The following is a 24,410-nucleotide window of genomic DNA, read 5'->3' on the forward strand; positions in this document are numbered from 1 at the left end:
TACTGAGCTTCGGCTTGCATCTCGGAGGCTATTGTGCGTGCATTTGCCGACTTCTGACCAATCCTATCCAATCATAGGTGTTAATCTATCAGACACAAACTTGGGCGGGGCCAATGCACCATGCTTGAAGAGATTATGTGGGGCTAGCCTAGTCTTGCATGGGGTGAATAATGCAGATGAGGGGGTAGTGGGGAAAGCAAATCCACTGCATACAACAGTGAGTCTCTACGAGATACTCAATAGACCTTGTGTACATCCTGCGCCGAATCCATTGATTAGACCATCAGATTCCCCGCCAGAATGAGCTAATGATGGATCGCATATAGAGCACTTGAGACTTAAAACAGGATACAATAGTTAAAACCACAGAATAGAAACTCCTCAATTTCAAACTACTAAAAATCCATCACAATCCCCAAAACTACCCCCTCAAAACCCCCAATCATCAATCCTCCTCGCCGGCGCCGCCGTACCCGCCTCCTCCCTCCAAACCGGCGCCCGCATATCCCCCTCCTCCACCTGCCTCCCCGTAACAGGATGAGGATAATGAAACGGAATAACCCTCGTATCAGGCCAAAGCGCCGCACCACTCACCAACGCATCCGGCCCCACCTTCGAAGCCGGAAACACATCCGCCTCCTTAAACATCGGCACGAAATTCTTAGACCCCTTCCACCCCTCCTCCACAGACCCATGCCAGAAAGGGAAATAGCGCAGCCGCAGAATCTTCCAGACCCCATCTTGCAAGATGTACTCATTTTCGTACAAGCCGCCTTCCCACCACTGCCTGTGGCCGCCGGGGAAGTCGGCAGGCAGGGACTCGTGCGTGCCTGCGCTCATGAAGGCGCGGATACGCGCCTTCGCGCGGCCGGCGGCGGGGTCGTAGTCTATTATGTCTTGGGCCATTAGGTGGTCGAGGAGCCAGCCGTCGATTGGGCCGTTGCGGCCGCCGACGAACCGGTTTGCGAAGCGGTCGATGTAGAGGCGTGTTACGCCTTCTTTGCCGTCGAAGCGGCCGTTGAGGAATTGTACGTACGTGTCGGGGTGGTCGGCGAATAGCTCTGATACCTGGTTTGCTGGTGGTCAACTTGGCACTGTGGTGGATTGGAGTTGGGTGGGGTTGGTGGGTTGCTTACTTCTTTGTAGAGACACTTGTCTAGGTAGTAGCCGTATTTGTGGTGCAGTTTTCTGACCTCGGATTCACCTGCCAGGCTGTTAGTTTGATGGAGAAGAAAGATCAGAAAGTAGAAATATTGGTTTTACCTTGCAACTTGGTCAGCTCGTTTGAAAGGTTTTGCACTGTGGCAACGAGAGCGGTAATGTCCACGGACTCTGCTGTTTCGCCCATTATGTGGTTTGGAAATCGAACTGGAAATGTTGGAGATGTACTTTTTCTGACTATTCTGATATTGCAGACTTCAAAGATATTTTTGTATTCAAACAAGAAAACGTGGCTGTTGGTTCAATTTATGTATACAAGACACAAGGAGGAGTGATACTTGCTCTAGAGAGCCTACCCCACAAGGCAAAACAACACGGCTGACTGAAGCCGACATTAGAAATGAGGTGCATATACCAATAAACCAATTAGCAAGTATACAAATTCTTGCAGAAAGCGGGGATTTCCTGGGGTCCGACTAGTCCGGATTTGCCCCAGATGCATATTACCCCAGTTGTTCGGCAGTTCTTCGGTTCAATGCTTCCGATGTTAATGTAAGCAGGCCAATGCAATGTACATTCGGAATGGAGGGCAATGCATAAAATCAGCCAATTTACGTCCGTCCACCTTCTTATGTTGGTATTTCAAATATTACCAATAGGTCAAAATTCACTGTGAGACAAGGGCCCAGCATGGCTCACATCTACGACATCCCCGTTGATTATCCGTATGTCAACGGTTTGAAGACAGGCGACCAAGTCAAATACCCCAAACACCCGTCTTCCAAACCTTCAATCTTCCCAGCCGAATAGAAGGCGACGTGTTTGATCTCGAAGTAGATGGCGAAATCCCGCCGGAGATCAACGGAACGTTCTTCAGAGTTCAGCCCGACCACCGATTCCCGCCTCTGTTTGAAGAAGATATACACTTCAGCGGCGATGGCAACGTAACGGCAATTCGGATTCAAAATGGCCACGCAGACTTTAAACAAAGATATGCCAAGACCGATAGATTCATCGCCGAAACAGAAGCCCGGAAAGCGCTCTTTGGGAAATACCGAAATCCCCACACTGATTCCGACTCTGTGAAAGGCGTGATTCGCACCGTGGCTAACACCAACATCACATTTTGGCGTGGAATGCTACTTGCCTCTAAAGAAGATGGGCCGCCGTATGCTATGGATCCGGTTACGTTGGAGACGATCGGAAGATATGATTTTGAGGGACAGGTTCGAGCACCGACTTTTACTGCGCATCCCAAGTTTGATCCCAAGACTGGTGAAATGGTTTGTTTTGGTTATGAGGCTGGTGGTGATGGTAATGACGGTTCTTGCGATATTGTTGTTTATACCATTGATGCGGATGGCAAGAAGACTGAGGAAACGTGGTACAAGTCTCCGTTTTGTGGAATGATTCATGATTGCGGCATTTCGGAAAACTATCTTGTTCTTCCTCTGACCCCGTTGAAGTGCTCGGTTGATCGCCTCAAGAACGGCGGCAATCATTGGGCGTGGGATCCTACGGAGAGTCAGTGGTATGGCGTCGTCCCGCGAAGAGGCGGGAAGCCTGAGGATATCAAATGGTTCCGCGCTGAAAATGGTAACACATATACTCTCACCAATCCCTGATCTGAGCCTCCGATATATATTTTCCATCTTTGCTAACCGATCATCCAGCTTTCCACGGCCACGTAGCAGGCTGCTACGAGAACGACCAAGGACACATCGTATTCGACCTGACAGTAGCCGACGGCAACGTCTTCTTCTTCTTCCCACCAGAAAACGAGGACGCAAGCAACCTAGGCGCAAGAAACCGACTCGAAAGCGTCACCCACCGCTGGGTCTTCGATCCAAGCCAAGACTCAGAATCATGGGTCAAGCCCGAGCGAGTCTGGAACACCAGCGGCGAGTTCTCCCGCATCGACGACCGCTATGTTACAAAGAAATACAATCATTTCTGGCAAGCGAGAATCGATCCGTCGAGGGAGTATGATGCTGCGAAATGCGGGTCTCCTGCGGGTGGACTATTCAACTGTCTTGGTCATTATCGTTGGGACGACCAATCCGAGGACGTCCTCTGGGCTGGTCCGCGAGCTACCTTCCAGGAGCCCACGTTTATTCCTCGGGAAGGTGGGGGTGAGGGCGAGGGGTGGATTATTGCGCTGGTGAACCGGCTGGATGTTCTTCGGAATGATGTGGTGATCGTCGATGCGGGGAATCTTGCGGCTGGGCCCGTTGCAACAATCCACCTGCCGTTTAAATTGCGACTGGGATTGCATGGGAATTTTGTTGATCATCGGGATATTGGGGAGTGGGAGCGGCGGAGAGCTCCTGGTGGGGATCTTGGTCCTGTTGAGGCTGCGAAGGCACCCCTTGATTGGCAACTAGCGTATCTGAAGCAGTGATTTTGGCATGTGTCTCTATTAAATATTTGACAAGCTAGTAAAATATCCCCACCAAATCATAATTTGCTTCCGCTCCTTGGTTTAAATCCCACATTGACAATTTTAAGATACCCATAAATCTAGACAAATTCTAAGTTCCAAGGGCACTAGCACATGAGTCCGGCACTTCTAAAGCTCGCTACCTCCGCGCTATTGTTTCAACTTTGAAGGGAACCCACATATGCGGGGCACCGGCACTGGACACGCCACTGGGCGCCGGGCAAAGGTCACAATCACACTGTCTCCAATTTTTCGTCTCAACCCCAACTTAAAACCCATCGAGGCCCCATTCAAATCCCAGTGAAGCTGAACAAGATCGTCAAAATGAACATCAAACAAAACCCTAATGTAAAGTCTTTCGAGACCCGCCTATTCATCAATGGCAAGGTATGTTCACCTCTTGTACGTCATTGACAGCTTGTGCATTATTGACAGAATTGAAGTTTGTCGAGGCGTCCGACGGCGGCAAATTTGACTTGATCTCGCCTGCTACAGGTGAAAAGTTTGCCGAAGGTAAATTCCCCAGAGTCGCATCTGAAAAACACTTAGCTTAACGAGATCTCCAGTATCCGAAGCCACGGAGGACGATACCAACGCGGCTGTCGCAGCCGCCAAGGCCGCATTCCCAGCATGGTCTGCGCTTTCTCCTAGTGCCAGGGGAGCCTATCTTAAGAAGCTTGCCCCCCTCGTTGCAGAAGCTCACGATGAGCTTGCAGAGATCGAGGCCTTGTCCATGGGCCGTCCTGTTTCGAAGTATATTGAGGGCCGTGCTGCGGTGGACTACCTTAACCATTACGCGGAAGCTGGGTACCAAGCTCTGGGAACTTCGAGTCTGAATACCCCCGGCTTTGTCAATATGACAATGAAGCAGCCGTACGGTGTTGTGGGCGCTATCATTCCTTGGAATGTGCCTGTGCTTTTCCTCATCAGCAAATCCGCTCCTGCGCTAATGGCAGGAAACACTGTTGTTGTTAAGAGTAGCGAGAAAGCGCCATTGACTGTAAGTTGGCTGACCATCTCCCTTATTACTTCCCTATGTGCTAACTATGATCACAGTCTGCCAAGGTTGCTACTCTCATCGAGAAGGTTGGTTTCCCACCCGGTGTGTTTAACATTATCTCCGGACATGGCCACATCTCAGGCAACGTCCTCTCCCACCATATGGATATCCGAGTCATGAGCTTCACCGGCTCAGGCCGAACCGGTCGTCTTATCCAAGCCGCGGCCGCCAAGTCCAACTTGAAGAACGTCATTTTGGAATTGGGCGGCAAATCCCCCGCGATCATTTTCGAAGATGCCAATATCGACAAGGCCGTGAAAGAGACAAAGAACTCAGTGCAATTCAACAGCGGTCAAGTCTGCATGGCGAACTCCAGAATCTACGTGCATGAATCCATCGCCACAACCTTCATCGAGAAGTTCCAGAAGGCTTTCGTCGTTGAAAGCGGCGACCCCTTGCTTCCAAGTACAGATCACGGCCCCCAAGCCGATGAGATCCAGTACAAGCAAGTCCAGTCCTACATCGAGGAGGGTAAGAAGACAGGCAAGATGATCCTGGGAGATGGTCCATCCAAGCACACAAACGGATTCTTCATCCAGCCGACTATCTTCTTGGAGACACCCGAGAACGCCAAGATCATGAAGGAGGAGATCTTCGGCCCGGTTGTTGCCATCAACACCTTCAAGGACGAGGCTGAAGTTGTCGCCAAGGCTAACGATACTGAGTTCGGTTTGTACGCTTCGGTTTACACCAAGGATGTTAGTCGAGCGCTTCGGATGGCCAAGAAGTTAGAATCTGGAAATGTGGGTGTGAACTGCACCAGCCCTACGGGAGCGCATGATATGCCTTTTGGTGGTTATAAGGCGAGTGGAATCGGTCGTGAGGGGTGGACTGTTGGCATCAACAACTACTTGGAGACCAAGAGTGTGTTTATCAGTGTTGATGATGCTTAGATTGAACGGCAAGCCTGCGGGTAACATTGAAGCAGATCTATATTTTCATTTTCACCAGTATGGCGTCCAACTGCTTTGATATTCCTGAATAATATTGTCTACGGTGCTTACCTATAATTTCATTCAAATGGAATCACTTAATTGAACAGCATTAATGAATGAACGAATCTCGATGGTTGTACTAGTGAAGGAGATACTAGCAGTAATAATATAACAGAGAAAACAATAGCAAAGTTGAATGGTATTTGTCTCATTCCCTACTGGTATTAGTCAGGAAATGGTTTGGAAATGACCATATTGGAGTGTAAATAGACTCTCCTTTCTGCTCCCTTTCTCTTTCTTTAGCGGCGGTGGCCTAATCGTTGAAGGTTGCATTTTTGCCGGTGGTGAACGAGAACCGCCATATGCTATTGTTGTTGTGGGTCGTGACCCACAGGGTATCCACAAAAAGTACAGGATATCTCAGACAAGTAGACTTTTGTTTGTACCATACTTGGAGACGATAGACAACAAATCCCAACCTTTGAAAAGTGGTTGCATACAAATTTTTATCTGACACATGCCCAAAAATCGAATAGGTCCGCAGACCTTGGCCTGTCTGTCGGCTCACATGATCGAGTGATTTTCTTGGCATATTTCCCCGCTGAACGCTGTCTACTGTTATTTTTTCTATCTAGTGACCTCACCTTACACGCGCAATGGACTTCGACAGTCGTGCAAAACAGCAGTCAGATCGAATTTTTCAGGCGTGGATTCAAAATTTACTCAGGAATGCACCAGAAAACTTGGCAGGCAAGCTTGCTTCCCGTCATTGCCCGTATATGCCCGTGAGCGCCTCACGACTTCAAAACGGCGCTTTCAATGTTTGCTATCGAGTGACCTTTGATAATGGAGCTCGTGTGGTTGTTCGATTTGCTGCCCTTGGTCGAGTAATCGCTCGCAATGAAAAAGTCGAAGACGAGACCGCTCTGATGGAATTTATCTCTCGGCGTGCAACGATCCCCGTTCCAAAGATATGGGGCTTTGGCAAATGTCCAATTGGTCCGTATATTGTGATGTCTTTTATTGAAGGTGATCTGCTCAGCGGATATCTTAGGGATTCATCTTGCGAAACAAGAACCCTGAATTTGGATACTCCTATTTCTGTCTTAAAAAAAGCCTATTCTTGTATGGCAAATATATTGCTGGAGCTTTCGAAGCCGGAGTTTCCATTCATTGGAGCTGTTCGAAGAGACGAGCTAGGCAGCTGGACTGTGCCAAAGCGACCGTTTACCTTCAACATGAATCGACTCGCTCAATTCTCCAACATTCCACTGGATGTCTTCAAGCGACAGCATTTCGAGAATGCGGCAGATTATTTTGAAGAACTTGCTCAGCAGCATTTCCATCATCTTGAGTTTCAGCTTAACGACGCAGTCATAAACGAATCCGATTGCCGGCAGAAATACATCGCGCGCTGTCTGTTTCGCAAAATCTGTCGTGGGATAGACGCCGAACATGACAAGGGTCCTTTCCGGCTATATTGTGATGACCTTTGCCCCGACAATGTTCTTGTAGATGCTTCGGGATCTTGTGTTACTGGGGTGATTGACTGGGAATTTACGTATGCTGCTCCTGTTGAATTCACTTACGCCGCTCCTTGGTGGCTCTTGCTAGAGCGCCCAGAGGACTGGGAGGACGATTTAGATCAACTTTTGAGTCGTTTTACGCCAAAATTCGATATATTCCTCGAGGTCCTCCGAGATTGCGAGGCAAGAAAAATCAAAGACGGAACCTTGTCAGAGTCTCAACGACTGTCGACTGGTATGGGGACGTCGCTGGAGACTGGGCAATTTTGGATTTGCCTTGCTTCACGGCGTAGTTCAATGTTTGATGAAATCTATTGGAAGTTTATTGATCCAAAGTTTTTCGGACCCTTCACGACGGTCGAAGATCGACTAGACTTGTTGAGCGCAGATGAGCGTTTGAAGATTGACACCTTCGTTGAGATGAAACTGCGCCAGGAACGTGAGAGCAAGCTAGTCTCTTATTACAGTGTTGATGAACTGGTTGATCTGTAAATAATATTGGAGTCGGCGACCGGGGGCTGCGACGGGGCTTGGCGAACCCGATTAATGGCAAGAATGCCTCACCAGTCAGTGCGAATGATTAGTAAGTAGTAGATGATACATAAGTTCACATTTAAATGCAATCACTTAATTTACCAGCATCATAAACGAGTCTCAATGGTTAGTACTAGTGAAGGGAATCCAGCAGTAAGAAAAATAGTATACATACAGAATGATAGTCAAGGTGAATGGTATTGCTGTCATGTACCATTAGCTAGAATAAAAACCAGAAGTCGAATTCTGGGTATAAATAGCTCCTGTTGTCTGCGCCCTTTCTTCTTCTCTGGTTGCAGTGACCTGATTGTAGAATGTTGTATTTTCTGGTGGAGGCACATGGGTTGCCTAGTACGGTGAACCAAATCCGCCATGGCCCAACACGCCACTTTTAGTCAGCCTTGGAAATTTCATCAGGTAGAATGTTTTCAAAACCGAATGACCGAATTACCGTCACACCAAGGTAGAATATGCGGTATAAACCCCAAGTCATGATACATTATCATTTTTGAAGCTATTCCCACTATAAAAACCATTTGAGTAGTACTAATAGATACCTGCTCAACATACTGCTGAATTACAAATTAAACCATGTCGCGTGTATAGTGTTCTTACCGAAGCTGTAGACAGTCGAAGAGTTACTAGCGGCTGTCACAAATGAAATCCTTTCTTGTCAGGTGCGAGCAGATCAGACATTTTGTGTCCTCGCGTGTAATGTAAATATCAGCTGTGGGTCCAGACTCGGAGAGATCCACTTACTCCATGTGTAATTGGCAGCCGGTACTTGGTATATGATCTACAAAGGGTCCACGCGTATCTGCCCTGAATGCATACCTGAGGCCATAAAAGGTTCTATCCAGTTGACCCAAATGATCTTCTGGGTTATACTGTACATGTGACTGGCAGGTCCTCAGCATGCCGTTGAAAGCTGAAACTCTTCACCCAAGTAAATCAATCGCGAGATATCTTGCTGTGTTCGACTCACGGCCCGCGTTATCTGGATCAATTGATCTACTAGTGCCTTGCGTTCGTATCTTGAGGGTAACCTTAAATCTAATAATGCATGCAGCCCGATGCTTTTCATGTTGAAGTACAGGGTTTGATCAATTGATATAATCTTTCCTGTCTTTCTTCTGATGTGACTGTCTACGGTACAACTACCCAGGCTTCCAAGAGACCCCACATGTATTCTCAGATGTCAGCGGCTCTCGACTCCAAGCTATTGGTCACGATGTTAACCCCGCACCTGATGACAGTTGTTTCAGCCTCTCGTTTCAGCCTGTACCTCGTGACAACACTAGTTCTGTACTAGTCAGGCACCCACGCATGGGAGCTAGGCATCTATGGGCTCCACCGGTAGGCATTTAAGGTTGCTCCTTTCTTTTAGTTACTCTCTTTCTTACTCTTTCTTTGGTTGCCGTGTTACACAAGATTAACATTAAGCATCGGAAAAGTTACCACTCCCCTATCAAGTTATGGCCGTTAATCAGATTTCGATGTTGGGTGGAGGGCATTACAATCGAAATTCAACTTTACAAAGAGCTGCAATCACAACATCATTTGCACTTTTACCCCTGGACTTTAGTGGTATGTTCTTCACACAGTCATACTTGATCAAGTCTTTTCTCATCCTCGTGTTCAGATAAATCGGTCACAATTGCCGACTATGGCTGTTCGGAAGGGCAAAATTCGTAAGATATCTAAATGGACTGATAATACTTTACCTGACACCACCCAACTTAGAATTGTATTTCTCGAAGAAATACTATCTCAACTACCCTCAGTATCATCCGCAACTCTCTATTTCAATGATATGCCAATGAACGACTTCTCTTCGCTATCTGTCACCATTCACGCTGCCATGCAAAAGCTGTCTCAGAATGATGCCATCAAGGTCTTTCCTTCAATGGTTCCGCGAAGCTATTATCAACAGATTTTACCGGATGGATCTGTTGATATAGGAGTATCTATGACGGCTCTTCACTGGCTTCAATCCATGCCGCCAGGCTCAGCAGATGACAAGTCCGCCATTTCTGCCGCTGCTCACAATGACTTGACTACTTTTCTGTCGGCTCAACATAACGAGCTTCGAGAAGGCGGCAGTCTCATTCTCGGTATTCCAGTAGTCGGCGATGTCAATGTCGATCTTGTTATTGAATGCTATAATTTGACGCTTGATGCACTTGCTGAGCGGGGCCTCATTGACCGTTCTATCATTTCTTCATGTCATCTCCCAGTGTACTTTCGAAGTTGGAGTGAAGTCCAATCAGCGTTGGAAGCTGCAGCCGGTGCCTGGGATGTTGCAAAGATGTTCACCACGCCCATCGAGCATCCTGCGAGCCTGAAATTACGAGTTGATACTACCGGACAGCATATCAAGGACCGCCACAGCGCAGGTGTGGACACGTGGGCGGATGAAATAACCAGATCCACAATTTCAATTGCAGCCAGTCCATTCAAAACTGCTGTGAGGAAATTCAACGGAAGCGAAGACATGGTGTGCAACAGGGGGGAGACAGAGAGCAATAAAGAGTCGGAGCTAATGGATGAGCTTTCTAGGGCCTTGAAACAAACATTCCTTGCGACTGACTCAGATCGAAAATTTGGATTTACCTACGCTTTTCTTAGATTGACACGGATATAGGTGAACTATCTTCCTATAAAAACCCCGAGAAGTACTTGGTATTGCTACCATTTCCCCATGGTCATATACTGGCTATGTGACGTGTCCAACAAGTGATTTTACGTAGCTTTGTGTGGATGGTAGCAGGCAGAATCTATCAACGCGTTATCTACTTCCTGTCTTCAAATGTTGGAGGCAATTCCATATTACACTGAGAAGCAAGGGCTCCCATATGGCAGGAAAACTTAACATTGAAGACTTGGTCCATGTGAAGGACGAATAATGCATGTGATCTATGAAAACAATGTGCACCAGATGTGCCCCACATCCTGGGAGACCACATCCTAACACATCCCCTCAGCGTATGAAACTAGCTCCGAAAAATAGTCAAATCCAGTCATAGAACCCGAAAACTCCTTCAAAACCCTCTCAAAATGTTGATAATAATCACTTCTTGGGGCCCATGAGGTCCTTGAAACGCTCAAATATGACTGAATCAAGCGCTTTAGCGAGACCGTCGGCAGGGTTCTCTGCGCTGGCGATCACTGTAATGAAGATTGCATCCTTCTTGACCTCATCCCGTACAAATTGGAACCTAATGTCGAGGAATTTGGTCGATTGTTTTTATGCAATCGTCGCGGCATTCGTCAGGCATGTAGCGTTGTCACTGTCAATGCGGAGTTCTACCGCCTTCTTCTTATCTCGTATGCCCATTTCTTGCATCAAATTGGCAATGAATAGGGCCTCCTTGGCGGCTCTGTTAAGCGCGATGTACTCAGCGAATGTCGACGACGGCGCTACCAAGTCTTGCCTCTTTGATGACCATGAGATCGGTGTTCCATTCAGGAATAATATGAAGCCCAAGAATTGCAAGATACGAGGCCATAGCACCGAGGCCTCCGATAATATCAAGCACAACACGACCTTTTGAAGTGGATGTTCGGCTTTTGTGGACGCAGGGTGCAAAATCCATCCATATCTTGCCGCCATAGTGCGTAGCAGCATATGGACTTATCCCATTCCTTCTTGCCGTGCTTAGGGGTTCAATCAACCAGTAGTTTTTTGATTTGGTGGCAACTCCTGGAAAGTGGTTCTGGAGAGACCATCCTAGGCAGAGTAAAGGTGAGGAATTGAAGACCCTGAAGAGCCTCCCGAGGTCCATTTTGGTCAACAGTACTGGTTGAATGGACCAGCCTGGGACCATCCCTAACTGAACACCTTCAGGGAAGGTTCTGGGTGCCACTCCCGTCGTCGGCATCAATGTTGTGGAAATCTCCATCTTGGCTCCCCCTTGTTCCTCGTCATCCTGATGACTGCTGTAGGTGGTAATCTGCTTGTGATTCATGCCATAATGTCAGCCATGGTTGCCTGGATGTGAAACTAGGGTGGCTACATAACAGGTCGAAACTCCTCAGTGAGTTCGATTCGAAAGTCGCTTCTGCCTCGAATTTCAGGCAATGTGTCTGAGTTTCGTTTCAAAAAAACGTCCCAATAATCTTGGTATTCTCTGGGAAGCTGAGCGAGCAGCTCTTGCTTTTCACACTCGGGCGGTTCTTCAGAGGTTTTGTCCATGACAGCATCGATTTCGGCGAGGCATGTCCAAAATATATCATTGTCATCACTATGTATCAGTCGTTTGACCACAGCTGCGCCAACCATCAATTGCGCACACTTCTGATGGCATGAGGCTTGGTGATATATGTCGTTTCTGCTTGGCACTGTCTTCAGGCTCCTGAATGTTCCAGATATCAATGAGAGATTGTCGTTCCTCTTGCATGTCTGCTTTCATTTTCAGGATCTCATCTCGCGGGTGGTCACTCTGCATTCGAGGTTGGCATCAAGGTTGCTCCTGATCTTCCAGTTCCACCAATGAGTCGATCTATGTACCTTCTGTACCGTTGACAGGTTATGTGCGACCTGACTCCAGATGTCCCTTGTATATATAAATATACCACTCCCGTATGGAGGGCCATCAAGGGTATTCAACAAACCCCATGAGAAAAATGAGTGGATGACTCTCTAACGGGCAACCGGTATAGCCTCATGATTGATTGGAGAAGGCTGTGAGACAAAGACCATAAGATCTTGTCATGCAACCTTCCAAGCAATGATTTAGACCAAGATGCAATATCCAGTGCTTGACATTCTCTGTGGTTACCACCGGTGGGCCTCGGTTCACAGCCCTTTCCCACCAGGAACTATAATCCTATATAGTTGAAGACAGTGTTGAGTAGCCGAGGATGGTAGGGTATTATCGTGAATTCTGTTCATGTGGATTTGATTTTTTAGCCTTTCCTTACACATGTGCAGGATTGATGAGAAAAAACCGTAGGTACCATAGATGTAAGTAGACCTCAGGGCCGTGATTCATGGATGGAACTTGGTGGGGAACAAAGTTCAAAGGTTCATGTTGTGTAGAGCAGTATTTGTATAGTTTTGGCAGGCATGAATATGCCTGGGAAAAACCGGCATCATAATCTTGGAGTAGTGGATAGTTTCCAAATTGATGTTGAGAAGTTTTCGCATCTTCAAGCACTTTGAAAAAACAGCCCAAGAGATAGCTGGAGAGCGGGACAAAAAAAGCACATGCATATAGGCTACATATCGCGTTACTGTTATCGAAGTCGCCGAAGTTCCACCCAATGTGCCGCAAGGTGATGAGGGGTTTGAGCTTCCCCACTTTAATGGAAAGCTCAATCTTAAACATTTTCATACCTGGAAACTTCTTTCTTGAAAAACACTCATTTCTTCACGGAAAAATCGTCTACATAATTTGCCATAAGACACCATGGGCACGAACTACGAGCTCCCATTCAAGGTAAAGTGTCTCCCCTGTGGTCGCTACTGATCCTGGTGGCATTGGTCTACCTTCGGCAAGATGTCCGAAGCTCACAGAACTCCAACTAACACACCTTCAGCTAGCTGATCCTACCCTTCTGCACTTCGATTCCTTTGTCGGGGACAAATGGGTTGAATCAAAGAGCGGCAAGCGCTTTGAGGTCCTCGGTACAATCTACGAATTCCTATACACGCCATCAACTACAAAATACTAACCCCGCACCTAGACCCCGGTACCGATAAAGCATGGGCTAGCTGCCCAGCAAGCACAACAGACGATGTCCCAGCAGCCGTGGAAGCAGCCCACACTGCATTCGAGTCCTTCCGCAAAGTGAATCCCCGACAGCGGGCAAAGTGGTTACTGAAATGGCACGACTTGACCACCCAGGCAAGAGATGATCTTGCCCAGATCGTCACCCACGAGACCGGCAAACCACTAGCAGAAGCGTACGGCGAACTCGACTACTCACTAGGCTTCCTATGGTGGTTCGCCGGCGAGGCAGAGCGCGTCCACGGCACCGTATCAATGGCCTCTGCACCGAATCGCCGGATTTTCACCGTGAAACAGCCCATCGGCGTGGCGGCCGCGCTCGTGCCGTGGAATTTCCCGGTCGCAATGGTTCTACGGAAGGTTGGTGCCGCCCTGGCGGCTGGTTGCACAATGGTAGTGAAGCCGAGTCCCGAGACGCCCATTTCGGCGTTGGTTCTGGCCGAGTTGGCGCTGCGGGCGGGAATCCCCGCAGGTGTGTTTAATGTGTTGACAACTGACCTGGAGAATACGCCGTCGCTGAGCGAGGCGCTGTGCAAGCACCCGCTCGTAAAGAAGGTGACCTTCACGGGATCGACACGGGTCGGAAAGCTCGTGGCGTCGCACTGCGCCCACGGCTTAAAGAAAGTCACGCTCGAGCTGGGCGGAAACTGTCCCTTCATCGTCTTTGACGATGCAAATCTCGACCAGGCGCTGGAGCAGCTTATGACTCTCAAGTGGCGCCATGCGGGCCAGGCGTGCATCACCGCGAACCGAATCTATGTCCAAGCGGGTGTTTATGACCGATTTGCTGCGCTTTTGACCGAACGGACTGCGGCCTTGGTTGTCGGGCACGGATCTGCCAAGGACACGACGATGGGTCCCCTGACCACGCCGCGTAGCATTGACAAGGCCATCGCGCAGGTCGAGGATGCGCGTAACCTTGGAGCGAAAATTCTGCTGGGCGGGAAAGCGCAAACTTCGCAGCCGGGGTATTTCTTCGAGCCGACCATTCTCTCCGGGATGACGAAGGATATGCAGATTTCGCACGAGGAGTCATTTGCGCCCATTGCGGCGCTGTATCGCTTTGAAACGGAAGATGAGGCGGTGACGATGGCCAATGCGACGAGTATGGGATTGGCGAGTTATGCGTTTACGAAGAACATCGATCGCATGTGGCGGTTGTTGGAGAATCTTGAGGCGGGCATGATTGGAATGAATACCGGTGAGTCCTGCATGCATGATGTGATGTTTTTTTTCTGACCGATACTTCAAGGTAACCAATCGGCGGCGGAATCGCCGTTTGGCGGTATGAAGGAGTCGGGCTATGGTAAGGAGAGTGGAAAGGATGTTGCGGTGCAGGAGTACCTGATCACGAAAACGGGTACCTTGACGATTGAGGGGCAGTACTGAGCTTCAGTGGATCCCGATTGTAGATTTTCTTCACGGCCCCATCCCGATCTTGGGAAAAATTGAAACTTGAGTTGATCAACAAGAATAATTGTCTGCACTAGTTCTGAAGATCGCGCGGCTTACCGAGATTCTTGGTAGTTAGAAGTGGGCTTTAAGGTGTAGGTGCAGTCCCTGATTGGATTCACGAGTCGTGTAGTTGGCCAAGTTGAGTATGGTTGACAATGCACGGACTAAGAAAGTACCTGGTACTTCCTGCAGGGTCGAATCTCCAGCCTATTTTAGGTATCCGTGACTTATGCGGAACTAGAAACCATCTGTTTGTAGTAATTTGACTCATAACATTGGCAGAAAATAAAAATAAAAAACTAGCTTAGTCTTGGTTTTGGTGGTGCGGTGGTTGGAGAAACCGCGTGTCACGGTATGTTGTTATCGCAGTTACTCTTCCCTTCTTCAAAAATCATCACCATGGATTCCCTCGATTCTCTCCGCCACCTCATTCAAAACCACCCATTGATTGACAACCATGCCCATAATGTATTGAGTCGCGACGTGGCCGCCGACTACGATAGCTACCCGTTAGAATCCATCACCTCCGAGGCTCACGGTCGCGCTTTGGAAAATGCTCGGTTCACTCTGCCTTTGCTGCGGGCTACCAACCAGCTTGCCGAGCTCTACGGGAGCCCCTGTGCGGAATGGTCAGATGTACTAGCTGCCCACAGTCGATGGGTAGAGCAGGATTATGAAGGTCTGATCAAACGAAGCTTGGAGGGCACGCATGCCCTCCTCCTCGATGACCTCTTATCAGACGACGATGTCGAATCATACGACTGGCATGACTCATTTACGGTATCGGCGACAAAACGCATTGTTCGAATCGAGGCCGTAGCAGCCTCGCTCCTGGTGGATCTGATGAGTACGGAGCGCAAAGAAGGCCAAACCGTGTGGAGTCTCTTCCGGCAACAATTCCTGGACAAGCTGGAGCACGCGATGGATGATCCCGCCGTTGTGGGGTTCAAATCGGTTGTTTGTTACCGCACGGGACTGGATGTTGACCCCCACACGCCAGATGAGGATCTGCTGACAGCCTCGCTCCACCGTACCTTGGACCTGGGCACTAGAAAATCGGGGTACCGGATTGAGGAAAAGCCTCTAAATGATTGGCTGGTCCAGCAGACCCTGAAATTGATTACCTGGAGGAAGAGAGCTGGCATTGTGAAGCCCCTACAGTTCCATACTGGCTTGGGTGATAATGATATTAATCTCCTACGAGCCAACCCGGCTTATCTTCAGCCCTTGATTGTCCAATACCCTGATGCTGATATCGTGTTGTTGCACTCGGCATATCCGTATACTCGCGAGGCCGCGTACCTCACTACCGTGTATCCTAACATATACTTGGATCTTGGGGAGGTCTTCCCAATGGTCAGTCGACAGGCCCAAGAAAACATTATACGGGAAAGTCTGGAAATCACACCCACAAACCGTCTTCTTTGGAGTACAGATGGTCATTTCCATCCCGAGACCTTTTGGCTCGCCAACAAGCAGTTCCGACAGGCGCTAGAGAAAGTAAGCTTTGGAGAAATACCACTTTCAGTCCTCTGCTAATGTCTTATTCAAATAGGTGTTTGTTGATTACGTGCAACATGGTGATTATACAGTTGCACAAGCCAAGGCCGCGGCGGCCGACATTTTGTTCTATAACTCGAACCGCCTTTATAGATTGAACTTGACGCCACAGTATCAGTCCGAAGCCACCACTCTACCATTGGTTATTCCTAGTCAGATATCTGCAGTTGCTGCCGACCCATTAAATGCCTTCTTGAAAGCCAACCCTCGGGTCGAGTACGTCTGGATGCAATGGGTGGATTACACATCAACAGTCAGACTGCGCATGTTCTCACTTGCAGAGTTCATTTCGGTTTCTCGGCAACAAAGGAGAGTCGGAATCGCGTTAGCTTCGTTGCACATGCTTCAGAATGACAAGATTCTACCCGAAGGGTCAACAACAGGCCAATTCTACCTGCAGCCTGATTATTCTAGCCTTTACCTCAATGGAGGCATGGTAGCACCGGCTGCTCCCAGCGCCACTATCATGACCTTCTGGCAATCAGAAGATGGCGGACCATTGGAAGGGTGCCCCAGAGGGACATTGCAAAATATTGTCGAAAAGCTCCACAAAGAACATCAGATCGACGTTTTGTGTGGTTTTGAGGTCGAGGTCGTTTTCCTCAAGCCGTGCGAAGAAACGGTAGCTGGGCAGAAGACGAGCTACAACCCTGCAACAACCATTCACTCATGGTCGCAAATGACTGTGGAAACAAGACGGGTAGTTCCTATACTTGAAGAGATTAACAAGACATTGGTGACCATGGGGATTCATCTACAGCAATTCCACGCCGAGTCTTCCCCTGGTCAGTTCGAATTTATTCTCCCACCATTTTCACCTCTAGCCGCCGTGGATGCCCTCATTGCCACTCGACAAGTCATCTCTAGTGTTGCCGATCGACACGGTCTACGTGCAACCCTCCACCCACGTCCTTTCTCTGACGGGGCCGGCACCGCCTCTCACACGCATATCTCCATAACCCCGCCAACCAAAGAAGACTCCTTCTTAGCCGGAATCCTTGATAATTTCCGTTCTATCGTGGCATTCACTCTGTCGCAAGATGCAAGCTACGAGCGCGTCCGCTCAGGCATCTGGTCCGGAGGCGAATGGGTGGCATGGGGCGTTCAGAACCGCGAGGCTCCTATCCGTAAGATTGAAGCCGGGCACTGGGAGATCAAGTCGATGGATGGCCTGGCAAACCCCTATTTTGCCGTGGCAGCCCTACTCGCTGGAGGGTACATGGGTCTAGAAGCGAAGGCCCCTTTGACTGTGAAGGAGTGTGCCGGTAAGATCCTCTTCATAATGAAACTATTTCTATGACACCGCTGACATTTTCTTAGTTGACGCAGCGTCCCTTACCGATTCGCAACGCTCCGAGCTTGGGATTACTGCCCACATCCCGAAATCCTTGGAAGAAAGTTTGATCGCACTTGAGAATAATCAGATCCTTCAGAAAATGCTCGGGGCTAAATTTGTTCGAAATTATACGCTCGTCAAACGGGCGGAATCGGCTTTGTTGTCTGCCATGTCGGAGGCAGAAAGGCGGCTGTGGATTGTGGAGAGATATTAATTGCCATTGTTAAAACGGCCCCAAGGATTCATTATCACTTTTTCCATATTGTTCCATTTACGGCTACATTTCGGAACTCCGATTGACTAAACAGTATACCGCGCGGACCTGGGCCATTCTTATTCGATGCCAAGCGGACATTCTGACAGCTAGACCCAATCAAGACTGAAGGAACCCCCCTTCCCCACTTCAGCGGCGAGGTTCCTTTAAGAAAATCCTGCGAGGCATTCCTAGTAGGGAGTAAGCACTGACAAATGGCTTTGTAGCAGCATCTAATTCCCGAAAAGGGGTCGGGGATGCTACGACTCTGCAATCGTTAAAGTAATTTGCTGAAGTGGTGGCTTCGTCTGGACCCACATTTTGCACAACTGCCCACTTGCCAGCCGTCTTGGCCCTGCATTAGAAAGGGTTCGCACCCAATCGCTCTGTTCTTCCACTGTTGGTGACAGCAACCTCACCACATGTGTAACCATTGGTTCATTACGGAGCATCGGCTTTGGTGTCGAAGTGCCGGACAATCTTTTTCCTTTTTGGGCAAACCGATCAGATCGTTGGCGTCCTTGATTAACCTCGAATTACCGATGACTGGATGCAGATCCCCTGGTATGGCACACAGCTCGTTGCGTCGATTCGGATACTTTCAACCAATCTCGACCATGGCATTGACGCGCTTTAATGAAGTGGCCACATCCAGGGCTGTGCTGGAATATGATGGAACACCAATTATAGTAGTATGCGCTGTTCGGGCGTTAGTACACCCGGCAAGTACTTAGTCCCTCTTAGCCCTCTTTCAGGGCCATGTGGACATGTGGACGCGTCAGCACCAAAATCAGGGACCCATCCATACTATATCATGTTTTCCAGACTAACTATACATTTTAGCTCGCCGCAATTGTCTATAAAGCCCGATGGGAACCATGTGGTTCACTCACGAATTCTCCAATCCAACCACCATTAAAATACATTGAACAATGAAGGCCGGTCTTTTTACCTCTGTCTTGGCGTTGGCCTCTAGTGCCTTCGCCGCTCCATCTGTGGGAATCAAGCGCAGCCCGTCTGGTGCATTCGAGCTTATTGCCTACGGTGTTGCGTCTGAGTACATCACCATGTTCTATTCCGATGGCACGTTCTCTCATGTCCCTATGCTCTAACCCACTTAATTCCAACTTGTACAAAACAACTAACATTCATCCTACAGGTCTTGCCTACGCCGGTGACTCCTCCCTCTGGACATCTGGAAACGTGACCACCGACATCACCTGTAAGTTCACCAATACCTACCGGCGTGTCACCAAGCCAAAACCCAAATCCAATAAAGTTTGCACAATCTCATATTCCTTCTAGTCCTTTTCTCTGACAACGAGCTTGCTGCCACCGCCACCACGAGCGGCGTCACTCTCGACTCCGACACCTTGCTCTACGTCCGGCCCACCGCCGATGAGGTCTTGCCCGTCGGCTTCACTGGCAATGGCTACACCACACCATCTGATGCGTCTTCGGACTCCTTCATCTGGTACGGCAGCTACTTGATGTGGGAGGGCACTGGTGGTACTCTTTCGGATGTTTTCCGCTTGAAGGAGACTTCTGTTTCTGGTGTTTACCAGTTCTACTGGGATACTTCTAGCTTGGATCCTTCCGGATATCTCATTCCCACTATCAAGGACTTGCTTGTTTGATTGGAGATACAGGGATAAAAGACATGATGGGAGACGGAAATGCATTGGATTGGATTGAATCTGCGTGTTCCGATAGAAGCATGGCCAAGCGCCACCTCTTTTGTTTGAGATCAAACGTTGTGGAAATGCCGAGGTCAATTCGTTTCGTCTGAGCTGCAATAAAATACTCAGGGAGTGCCGTGGTGTCCCCTAGGAGGCAAGACCGGGTACGGCGGGCACTTCCTGTGGCTTTCTCTTCCTTTATCTGAACGTTTTTCTCCTCCGTCCTTAAAGTATGTGCTTGGTAGTGGTCTGTTGATCATTTCGATTCTTCCGGATGATCTCGTGCTTGTGGGTGGTCTCTCTGCTCTGTTTTCGTTTTCATTTTCGGCTTGGCCTTTTGGTCGACCAAGCAGGCACATCAGGAACATCACGGTAACGTAGCCCAGAATAACGATCAGGATGGTAAGGTAGCATACATCTGTGTCCCAGGACTTTTGGACTTTCTTGGAAGATAAGCCCAACATACTTGATGACGCTGTCTTGAGTCTGGCTTGGATGGATATTATGAGTGGGCAAAGTTTTAGGAAATTTCAATCCAAGTTAGAAAGAGAGCTCCTTATATAATTCGCCATTGATTCATCCTCCTGAAATAATTGAAAGGCTTTTAGTATTATGCCAATTTGTAGTTCATTGAATTCCGCCAGTATCCACTGGTTTGGGATCACTGCATGTCATTGATAGTGGATGTAGGTTGAAAGAATGCACTAAATGAATACTATGCAGCAATATATTTGTTAGGAGATTTCCTTTCTCAACTCACTGCCCTTGTAGGAGCGTTTGTTGCCCCACTACTAGCGGCTTGACTTTTAAGTCCGGCGTAACTCCGTCCTAGTCCACTTCCCCACTCTTGCAGGGGCCCTCTACAATGTCTTATTTACTACAATCAAAAACCATTCAAAGGACCTTAGTTCACACAACAATGTCTGCCCAGCTCCAACCTGCGATTCTCTTGTACGACCTGGCCTGCGTCAAAGAACAGTGTTTCTCACCTGTGGTTTGGAGAATTCGGATGATGCTAAATTACAAAAAGATTCCCTACAGAACGATTTTCCTGGAGTTACAAGACATTGAACCTACATTGAAAGGACTGTAGGTCCTTCACTATGAATCCCTGTCAGAACTCCATTGTTACATGCCACATTTTCTCACCTCCCAGCTCCGCCCGGATTCCACCCATGCACAATCCTGACTCAATTCTCCTGTCCAGCGTTTCCCCTCCAGCTGGGCCAGACGGTAGCTACCCGTACACCGTCCCAACGATCCACCACCTGTCCACAAATAAATACATCACAGTCTGCCCAAATCGCCGAATTCCTCGAGTCGGCCTACCCAGACCCTCCGCTGCCCTTAAATCGCTTAAAACCCCAATGTTCAAGAATCCAAAGGTTGTATGTATCAATGTATATCAATCCTACGCGTATCTTTAGTAAATCTTTTATAGTTGAAATATCGATTGGTTTATCAGTACATAAGATGTACATCTCAAATATATGAAATCGCGCATATCCTTAGTAGAACCTTTATAGAAACCAAGGTTTGTATGTATATCAATGTATCTCAATGCTACACGTATCCAAATGTTAAAGTAAATCCTTTATTGATAGTTAAAATATTGATTAGTTTATCAGTACATAAGATATACATCTTAAATAGATAAAATCGCGCATATCCTTGGTAAATCCTTAATCAAAGCCATGGTTTGTATGTATATCAATGTACATTAATGCTACACGAAGCCTTAGTAAATCCTTTATTGATAGTTGAAACATTGACTGGTTTATCAGTACATAAGATATACATCCTAGATACATAAATTCGCGCATATCCTTAGCAAATCCTTAATTAAAACCAAGGTTTATAGGTATATGAATGTATATTAATGCCGCGCATATACTGCAAAAGTAAATTCTTGATAGTTGAAATATTGACTGGTTTATCAGTACATAAGATATACATCCTAAATACATAAATTCGCGCATAGCCTTAGTAAATCAGTTATTAAACCCAAGGTTTGTATGTATATGAATGTATATTAATGCCGTGCGTTAAGCACTGCGCATGGCTGTGAAATCGAAAGACAGGCGCGATGGGCCATTGGTCCAGTCTTCCGTGGCTCCATAATGCCTCGCGAAGTCAACATTCTGTCGCCCGCCGCTGCGGAGGTCTTCCGGCGCAAACGTGAGGCTAGGCTTGGGTTTGCTCTGGAGAATCTTCTGGACGGATCTATTGAGAATGATACCTGGAATGCTGCCGATGAACAGATGCGGGCTGTTGGAGGGCTACTTTTGACCCATGAAGATGATGGCCCGTTCTTATTGAGGCTGAATCCGAGCTATACTGATTTCATGATTGTCGGAAACCTTCAATCGGCCTGTGTGGTTGATGAAGGTGTTTTTCAGAGATTGATGCAATACCCTGGATATGGAAATATATATGAGGCATGTTTGCCTTTCATGGTGAAGCTGGATTAGACATCGATGCCGAGAAGACAACTGGAAGTATGTGGGGATTTATATCGTGGATAATAGCTCTAATCGGATGTGCACATATAATCATAGGCACTGCATATGAGATATTGGTCTGACAAGGTACGTTATAATACTACCACGAGATCATCCTGATGTCTATGTGGTTGAAACTTCAAACCAGCAAATATTGAAATCTTCTATACAGAATCTTCATATATTCCTTATGTATCTAGACCAAGCTATCCACACTAACATCCTTCTCATGCCTCGACCTCCCCTCCTCGGCCTGACTACTCGTATCATCACCCACACTATACTGCACCAAAACACCCGTAGTTTTCACAATCCCCGGAACCCCCTCACAAGCCAGCTCCAAACTACCACTCGAAACCGACGGACTATCACCACCGCGTCTATACTTCCGCATATCAAACGAATCCCCCGCGCCGACAACATCAACATGATTGCCCCGCGCCGGGTCCGCCCTCTCATATCCATCCCCGTACCCATCATCCGTCCCCGAGTGCAGCTGACTCGACTTCGTAATGCTGTGGAAGAAGCGGGCTTTGCGGCGCGAATTCCCCGTGGTGTTGCCGGCGTAGCCGGAGTGCCCGTTCCGTGACGTACCGAGCAGACGGGGGAGGAATTTGCTTGCGATTGATTTCATGGAGGGTGCGCACGCTGTGATGACTGCGACGTTCACTTCGACGGCGGAGCTGCAGAAGCCGATTGAGAATGTGGGGTCGGGAACGGGGCCGGTGGGGAAGAAGGCTTTTGCGAGGATTACGATGCGCCAGACGCCGATTGCTGTTGCTCTGTTGTGGTGGTTTGTTAGTTGTGTTTCTTTTGGAAGTGGATGGGTTAGGTTGTGGATACTTACACTCCTCCGAGGCAGAGGATGAAGCAGACGGCTATCTTTCTCCGGAGCGGCATTTGAAGGTTCCAGGTGATGAGGATGGGGATGGAGATCACCATCAGGTCGGTGAAGAGGTTTAGGGCGGCGGTAGAGACGTAGAATGCGCCCTGATCAATGCATTTCCCACCCTTGATCGTCATGTCCCAATTGTAGGCGATGGGGTGGCATTGGAAGATGTCGACGAAGAGGACAGCGAGGAAGAGGGCTGTAACAACGCCCAGGGATGTCCATATTAAGATATTAACAATGCGAGACCGAGAGTCCAATCGACGTAGGAACATCAGAATTGAAACTTTGATTAGTGTCAAGCATGGGTTGTAGAGGAGTTGATTCGCGTAGTTCCACTGTTGTAGGGTTGAAACTATTAGCCTGAGTCATGAGAAAATATCGGAAGTAATGTGCTACTTACAACTAAGCCCTTTTGGACATCATAGTCTTTGGGTATATCCCACACATGGATGCCAACATAGTTTGTCTTGATGTAATACCACGAAGTAATGGACTGCGAGACGGCGAGGATCTAACAAATCGCATCAGTATGAGATTCTCGTCGGAAGGTTAAGTATAAATGTCTCACATATCCCGCAAAGATAAAATAGTCATCTGGTAGTGAAAACGGCAAAGGTCAGTCAAAGGAAACCCCAGTCGATCACGTCGATCAACGGCCCGACAGATTCAACGCATACCACTTGTTAGCGCAGATCTCGATAAAGACCGAGCCCAAAGGCGCAAAAGAACAGCAATGCCGCCGAGAATCGGAAACGCGACCACAATGCCAAGCGCAATCTTCTGATGATGATCGTCAATCATTGTCACGCATAGCAAGTAAGAAAGAAAAAGAATTCTGGCAGGCCGAGAGAGCAAAAACTCTTATAAAACACCGCACAGGAGTGCGCCACGATGAATAAGGCACGATAAAAAGGGACCAGGTAGATCGCCCATCCGATCCGCACAGGGCAACGGGTTCCTAGAACCACATAGAGCTTCTGAACCAATAGGCCTTAGATTCGGTCCTCTTTCAAAGAGCTTCCCATGGCTTGGAATAATTTGGGAAACCAATTATGGGGTCTGGGTAAGGGTCTCCTTCCCCACTGGATGATGGATTTCGGAAGTGAGTTCGGCTCTTCTTTATTTTCCGCCCTTTGTTGTGTATCTATGATGAATGAGGATGACTTCAGGGAGCTTGAGCCTGGCCTTTGGGGAATTTGAGAATAAGTCGCACGCGCAGAGCAAGATTGTGCAGCGTGGAAAAGGTCAATCGGAGGAGCTGGGCAAATGCTGGTGATTAAAGAAAGCCACTATGCATGCACTCAAAGGCTGCCAGAAATGCCCGCCCTTTCTTCCAGCCGGATAGC

General features: G+C 48.2%; 11 protein-coding genes across 11 annotated transcripts; 8 read left to right on the forward strand and 3 right to left on the reverse strand.

Annotated features, from left to right (window-relative positions):
• Window positions 1-429: 429 nt before the first annotated feature.
• Window positions 430-1,348, reverse strand: N7466_005986 (nuclear transport factor 2 family protein; the record flags this gene model as incomplete). The annotated part of the gene is made up of 3 exons (XM_057165383.1): window positions 430-1,068; window positions 1,137-1,204; window positions 1,264-1,348. The coding sequence occupies 3 exons, from the start codon at window positions 1,346-1,348 to the stop codon at window positions 430-432; spliced, it is 792 nt and encodes a 263-aa protein (XP_057020982.1).
• A 562-nt stretch (window positions 1,349-1,910) lies between these two features.
• On the forward strand, window positions 1,911-3,562 carry N7466_005987 (carotenoid oxygenase family protein; the record flags this gene model as incomplete). The annotated part of the gene is made up of 2 exons (XM_057165384.1): window positions 1,911-2,757; window positions 2,835-3,562. Coding segments are annotated over 2 exons (1,575 nt in total), but the record flags the coding sequence as incomplete, so codon positions are not given.
• A 363-nt stretch (window positions 3,563-3,925) lies between these two features.
• Window positions 3,926-5,554, forward strand: N7466_005988 (aldehyde dehydrogenase family protein; the record flags this gene model as incomplete). The annotated part of the gene is made up of 4 exons (XM_057165385.1): window positions 3,926-3,988; window positions 4,045-4,114; window positions 4,168-4,601; window positions 4,658-5,554. 4 exons carry the CDS (start codon window positions 3,926-3,928, stop codon window positions 5,552-5,554), a joined length of 1,464 nt encoding a protein of 487 aa, XP_057020984.1.
• Window positions 5,555-6,252: 698 nt separating this feature from the next.
• On the forward strand, window positions 6,253-7,614 carry N7466_005989 (phosphotransferase family protein; the record flags this gene model as incomplete). The annotated part of the gene is made up of 1 exon (XM_057165386.1): window positions 6,253-7,614. The coding sequence occupies one exon, from the start codon at window positions 6,253-6,255 to the stop codon at window positions 7,612-7,614; it is 1,362 nt and encodes a 453-aa protein (XP_057020985.1).
• Window positions 7,615-9,131: 1,517 nt separating this feature from the next.
• Window positions 9,132-10,300, forward strand: N7466_005990 (uncharacterized protein; the record flags this gene model as incomplete). The annotated part of the gene is made up of 2 exons (XM_057165387.1): window positions 9,132-9,243; window positions 9,441-10,300. The coding sequence occupies 2 exons, from the start codon at window positions 9,132-9,134 to the stop codon at window positions 10,298-10,300; spliced, it is 972 nt and encodes a 323-aa protein (XP_057020986.1).
• A 1,368-nt stretch (window positions 10,301-11,668) lies between these two features.
• N7466_005991 (uncharacterized protein) lies at window positions 11,669-12,104 on the reverse strand (the record flags this gene model as incomplete). The annotated part of the gene is made up of 2 exons (XM_057165388.1): window positions 11,669-11,900; window positions 11,950-12,104. The coding sequence occupies 2 exons, from the start codon at window positions 12,102-12,104 to the stop codon at window positions 11,669-11,671; spliced, it is 387 nt and encodes a 128-aa protein (XP_057020987.1).
• A 963-nt stretch (window positions 12,105-13,067) lies between these two features.
• On the forward strand, window positions 13,068-14,777 carry N7466_005992 (NAD-dependent succinate-semialdehyde dehydrogenase; the record flags this gene model as incomplete). The annotated part of the gene is made up of 4 exons (XM_057165389.1): window positions 13,068-13,097; window positions 13,198-13,285; window positions 13,345-14,589; window positions 14,641-14,777. 4 exons carry the CDS (start codon window positions 13,068-13,070, stop codon window positions 14,775-14,777), a joined length of 1,500 nt encoding a protein of 499 aa, XP_057020988.1.
• A 465-nt stretch (window positions 14,778-15,242) lies between these two features.
• Window positions 15,243-17,953, forward strand: fluG (uncharacterized protein; the record flags this gene model as incomplete). The annotated part of the gene is made up of 3 exons (XM_057165390.1): window positions 15,243-16,343; window positions 16,399-17,668; window positions 17,724-17,953. The coding sequence occupies 3 exons, from the start codon at window positions 15,243-15,245 to the stop codon at window positions 17,951-17,953; spliced, it is 2,601 nt and encodes an 866-aa protein (XP_057020989.1).
• Window positions 17,954-18,924: 971 nt separating this feature from the next.
• N7466_005994 (uncharacterized protein) lies at window positions 18,925-19,629 on the forward strand (the record flags this gene model as incomplete). Its single annotated transcript, XM_057165391.1, has 3 exons — window positions 18,925-19,075; window positions 19,152-19,214; window positions 19,298-19,629. The coding sequence occupies 3 exons, from the start codon at window positions 18,925-18,927 to the stop codon at window positions 19,627-19,629; spliced, it is 546 nt and encodes a 181-aa protein (XP_057020990.1).
• Window positions 19,630-21,706: 2,077 nt separating this feature from the next.
• On the forward strand, window positions 21,707-22,142 carry N7466_005995 (uncharacterized protein; the record flags this gene model as incomplete). The annotated part of the gene is given in 2 exon segments (XM_057165392.1): window positions 21,707-21,711; window positions 21,722-22,142. The coding sequence occupies 2 exon segments, from the start codon at window positions 21,707-21,709 to the stop codon at window positions 22,140-22,142; spliced, it is 426 nt and encodes a 141-aa protein (XP_057020991.1).
• Window positions 22,143-22,368: 226 nt separating this feature from the next.
• Window positions 22,369-23,865, reverse strand: N7466_005996 (uncharacterized protein; the record flags this gene model as incomplete). Its single annotated transcript, XM_057165393.1, has 5 exons — window positions 22,369-22,954; window positions 23,020-23,399; window positions 23,465-23,575; window positions 23,633-23,658; window positions 23,742-23,865. The coding sequence occupies 5 exons, from the start codon at window positions 23,863-23,865 to the stop codon at window positions 22,369-22,371; spliced, it is 1,227 nt and encodes a 408-aa protein (XP_057020992.1).
• Between the last annotated feature and the right edge of the window lie 545 nt (window positions 23,866-24,410).

This window comes from Penicillium verhagenii, assembly GCF_028828195.1.
Source record: "Penicillium verhagenii strain IBT 33310 chromosome Unknown utg000006l_segment0_segment0, whole genome shotgun sequence".
Classification (NCBI taxonomy): domain Eukaryota; kingdom Fungi; phylum Ascomycota; class Eurotiomycetes; order Eurotiales; family Aspergillaceae; genus Penicillium; species Penicillium verhagenii.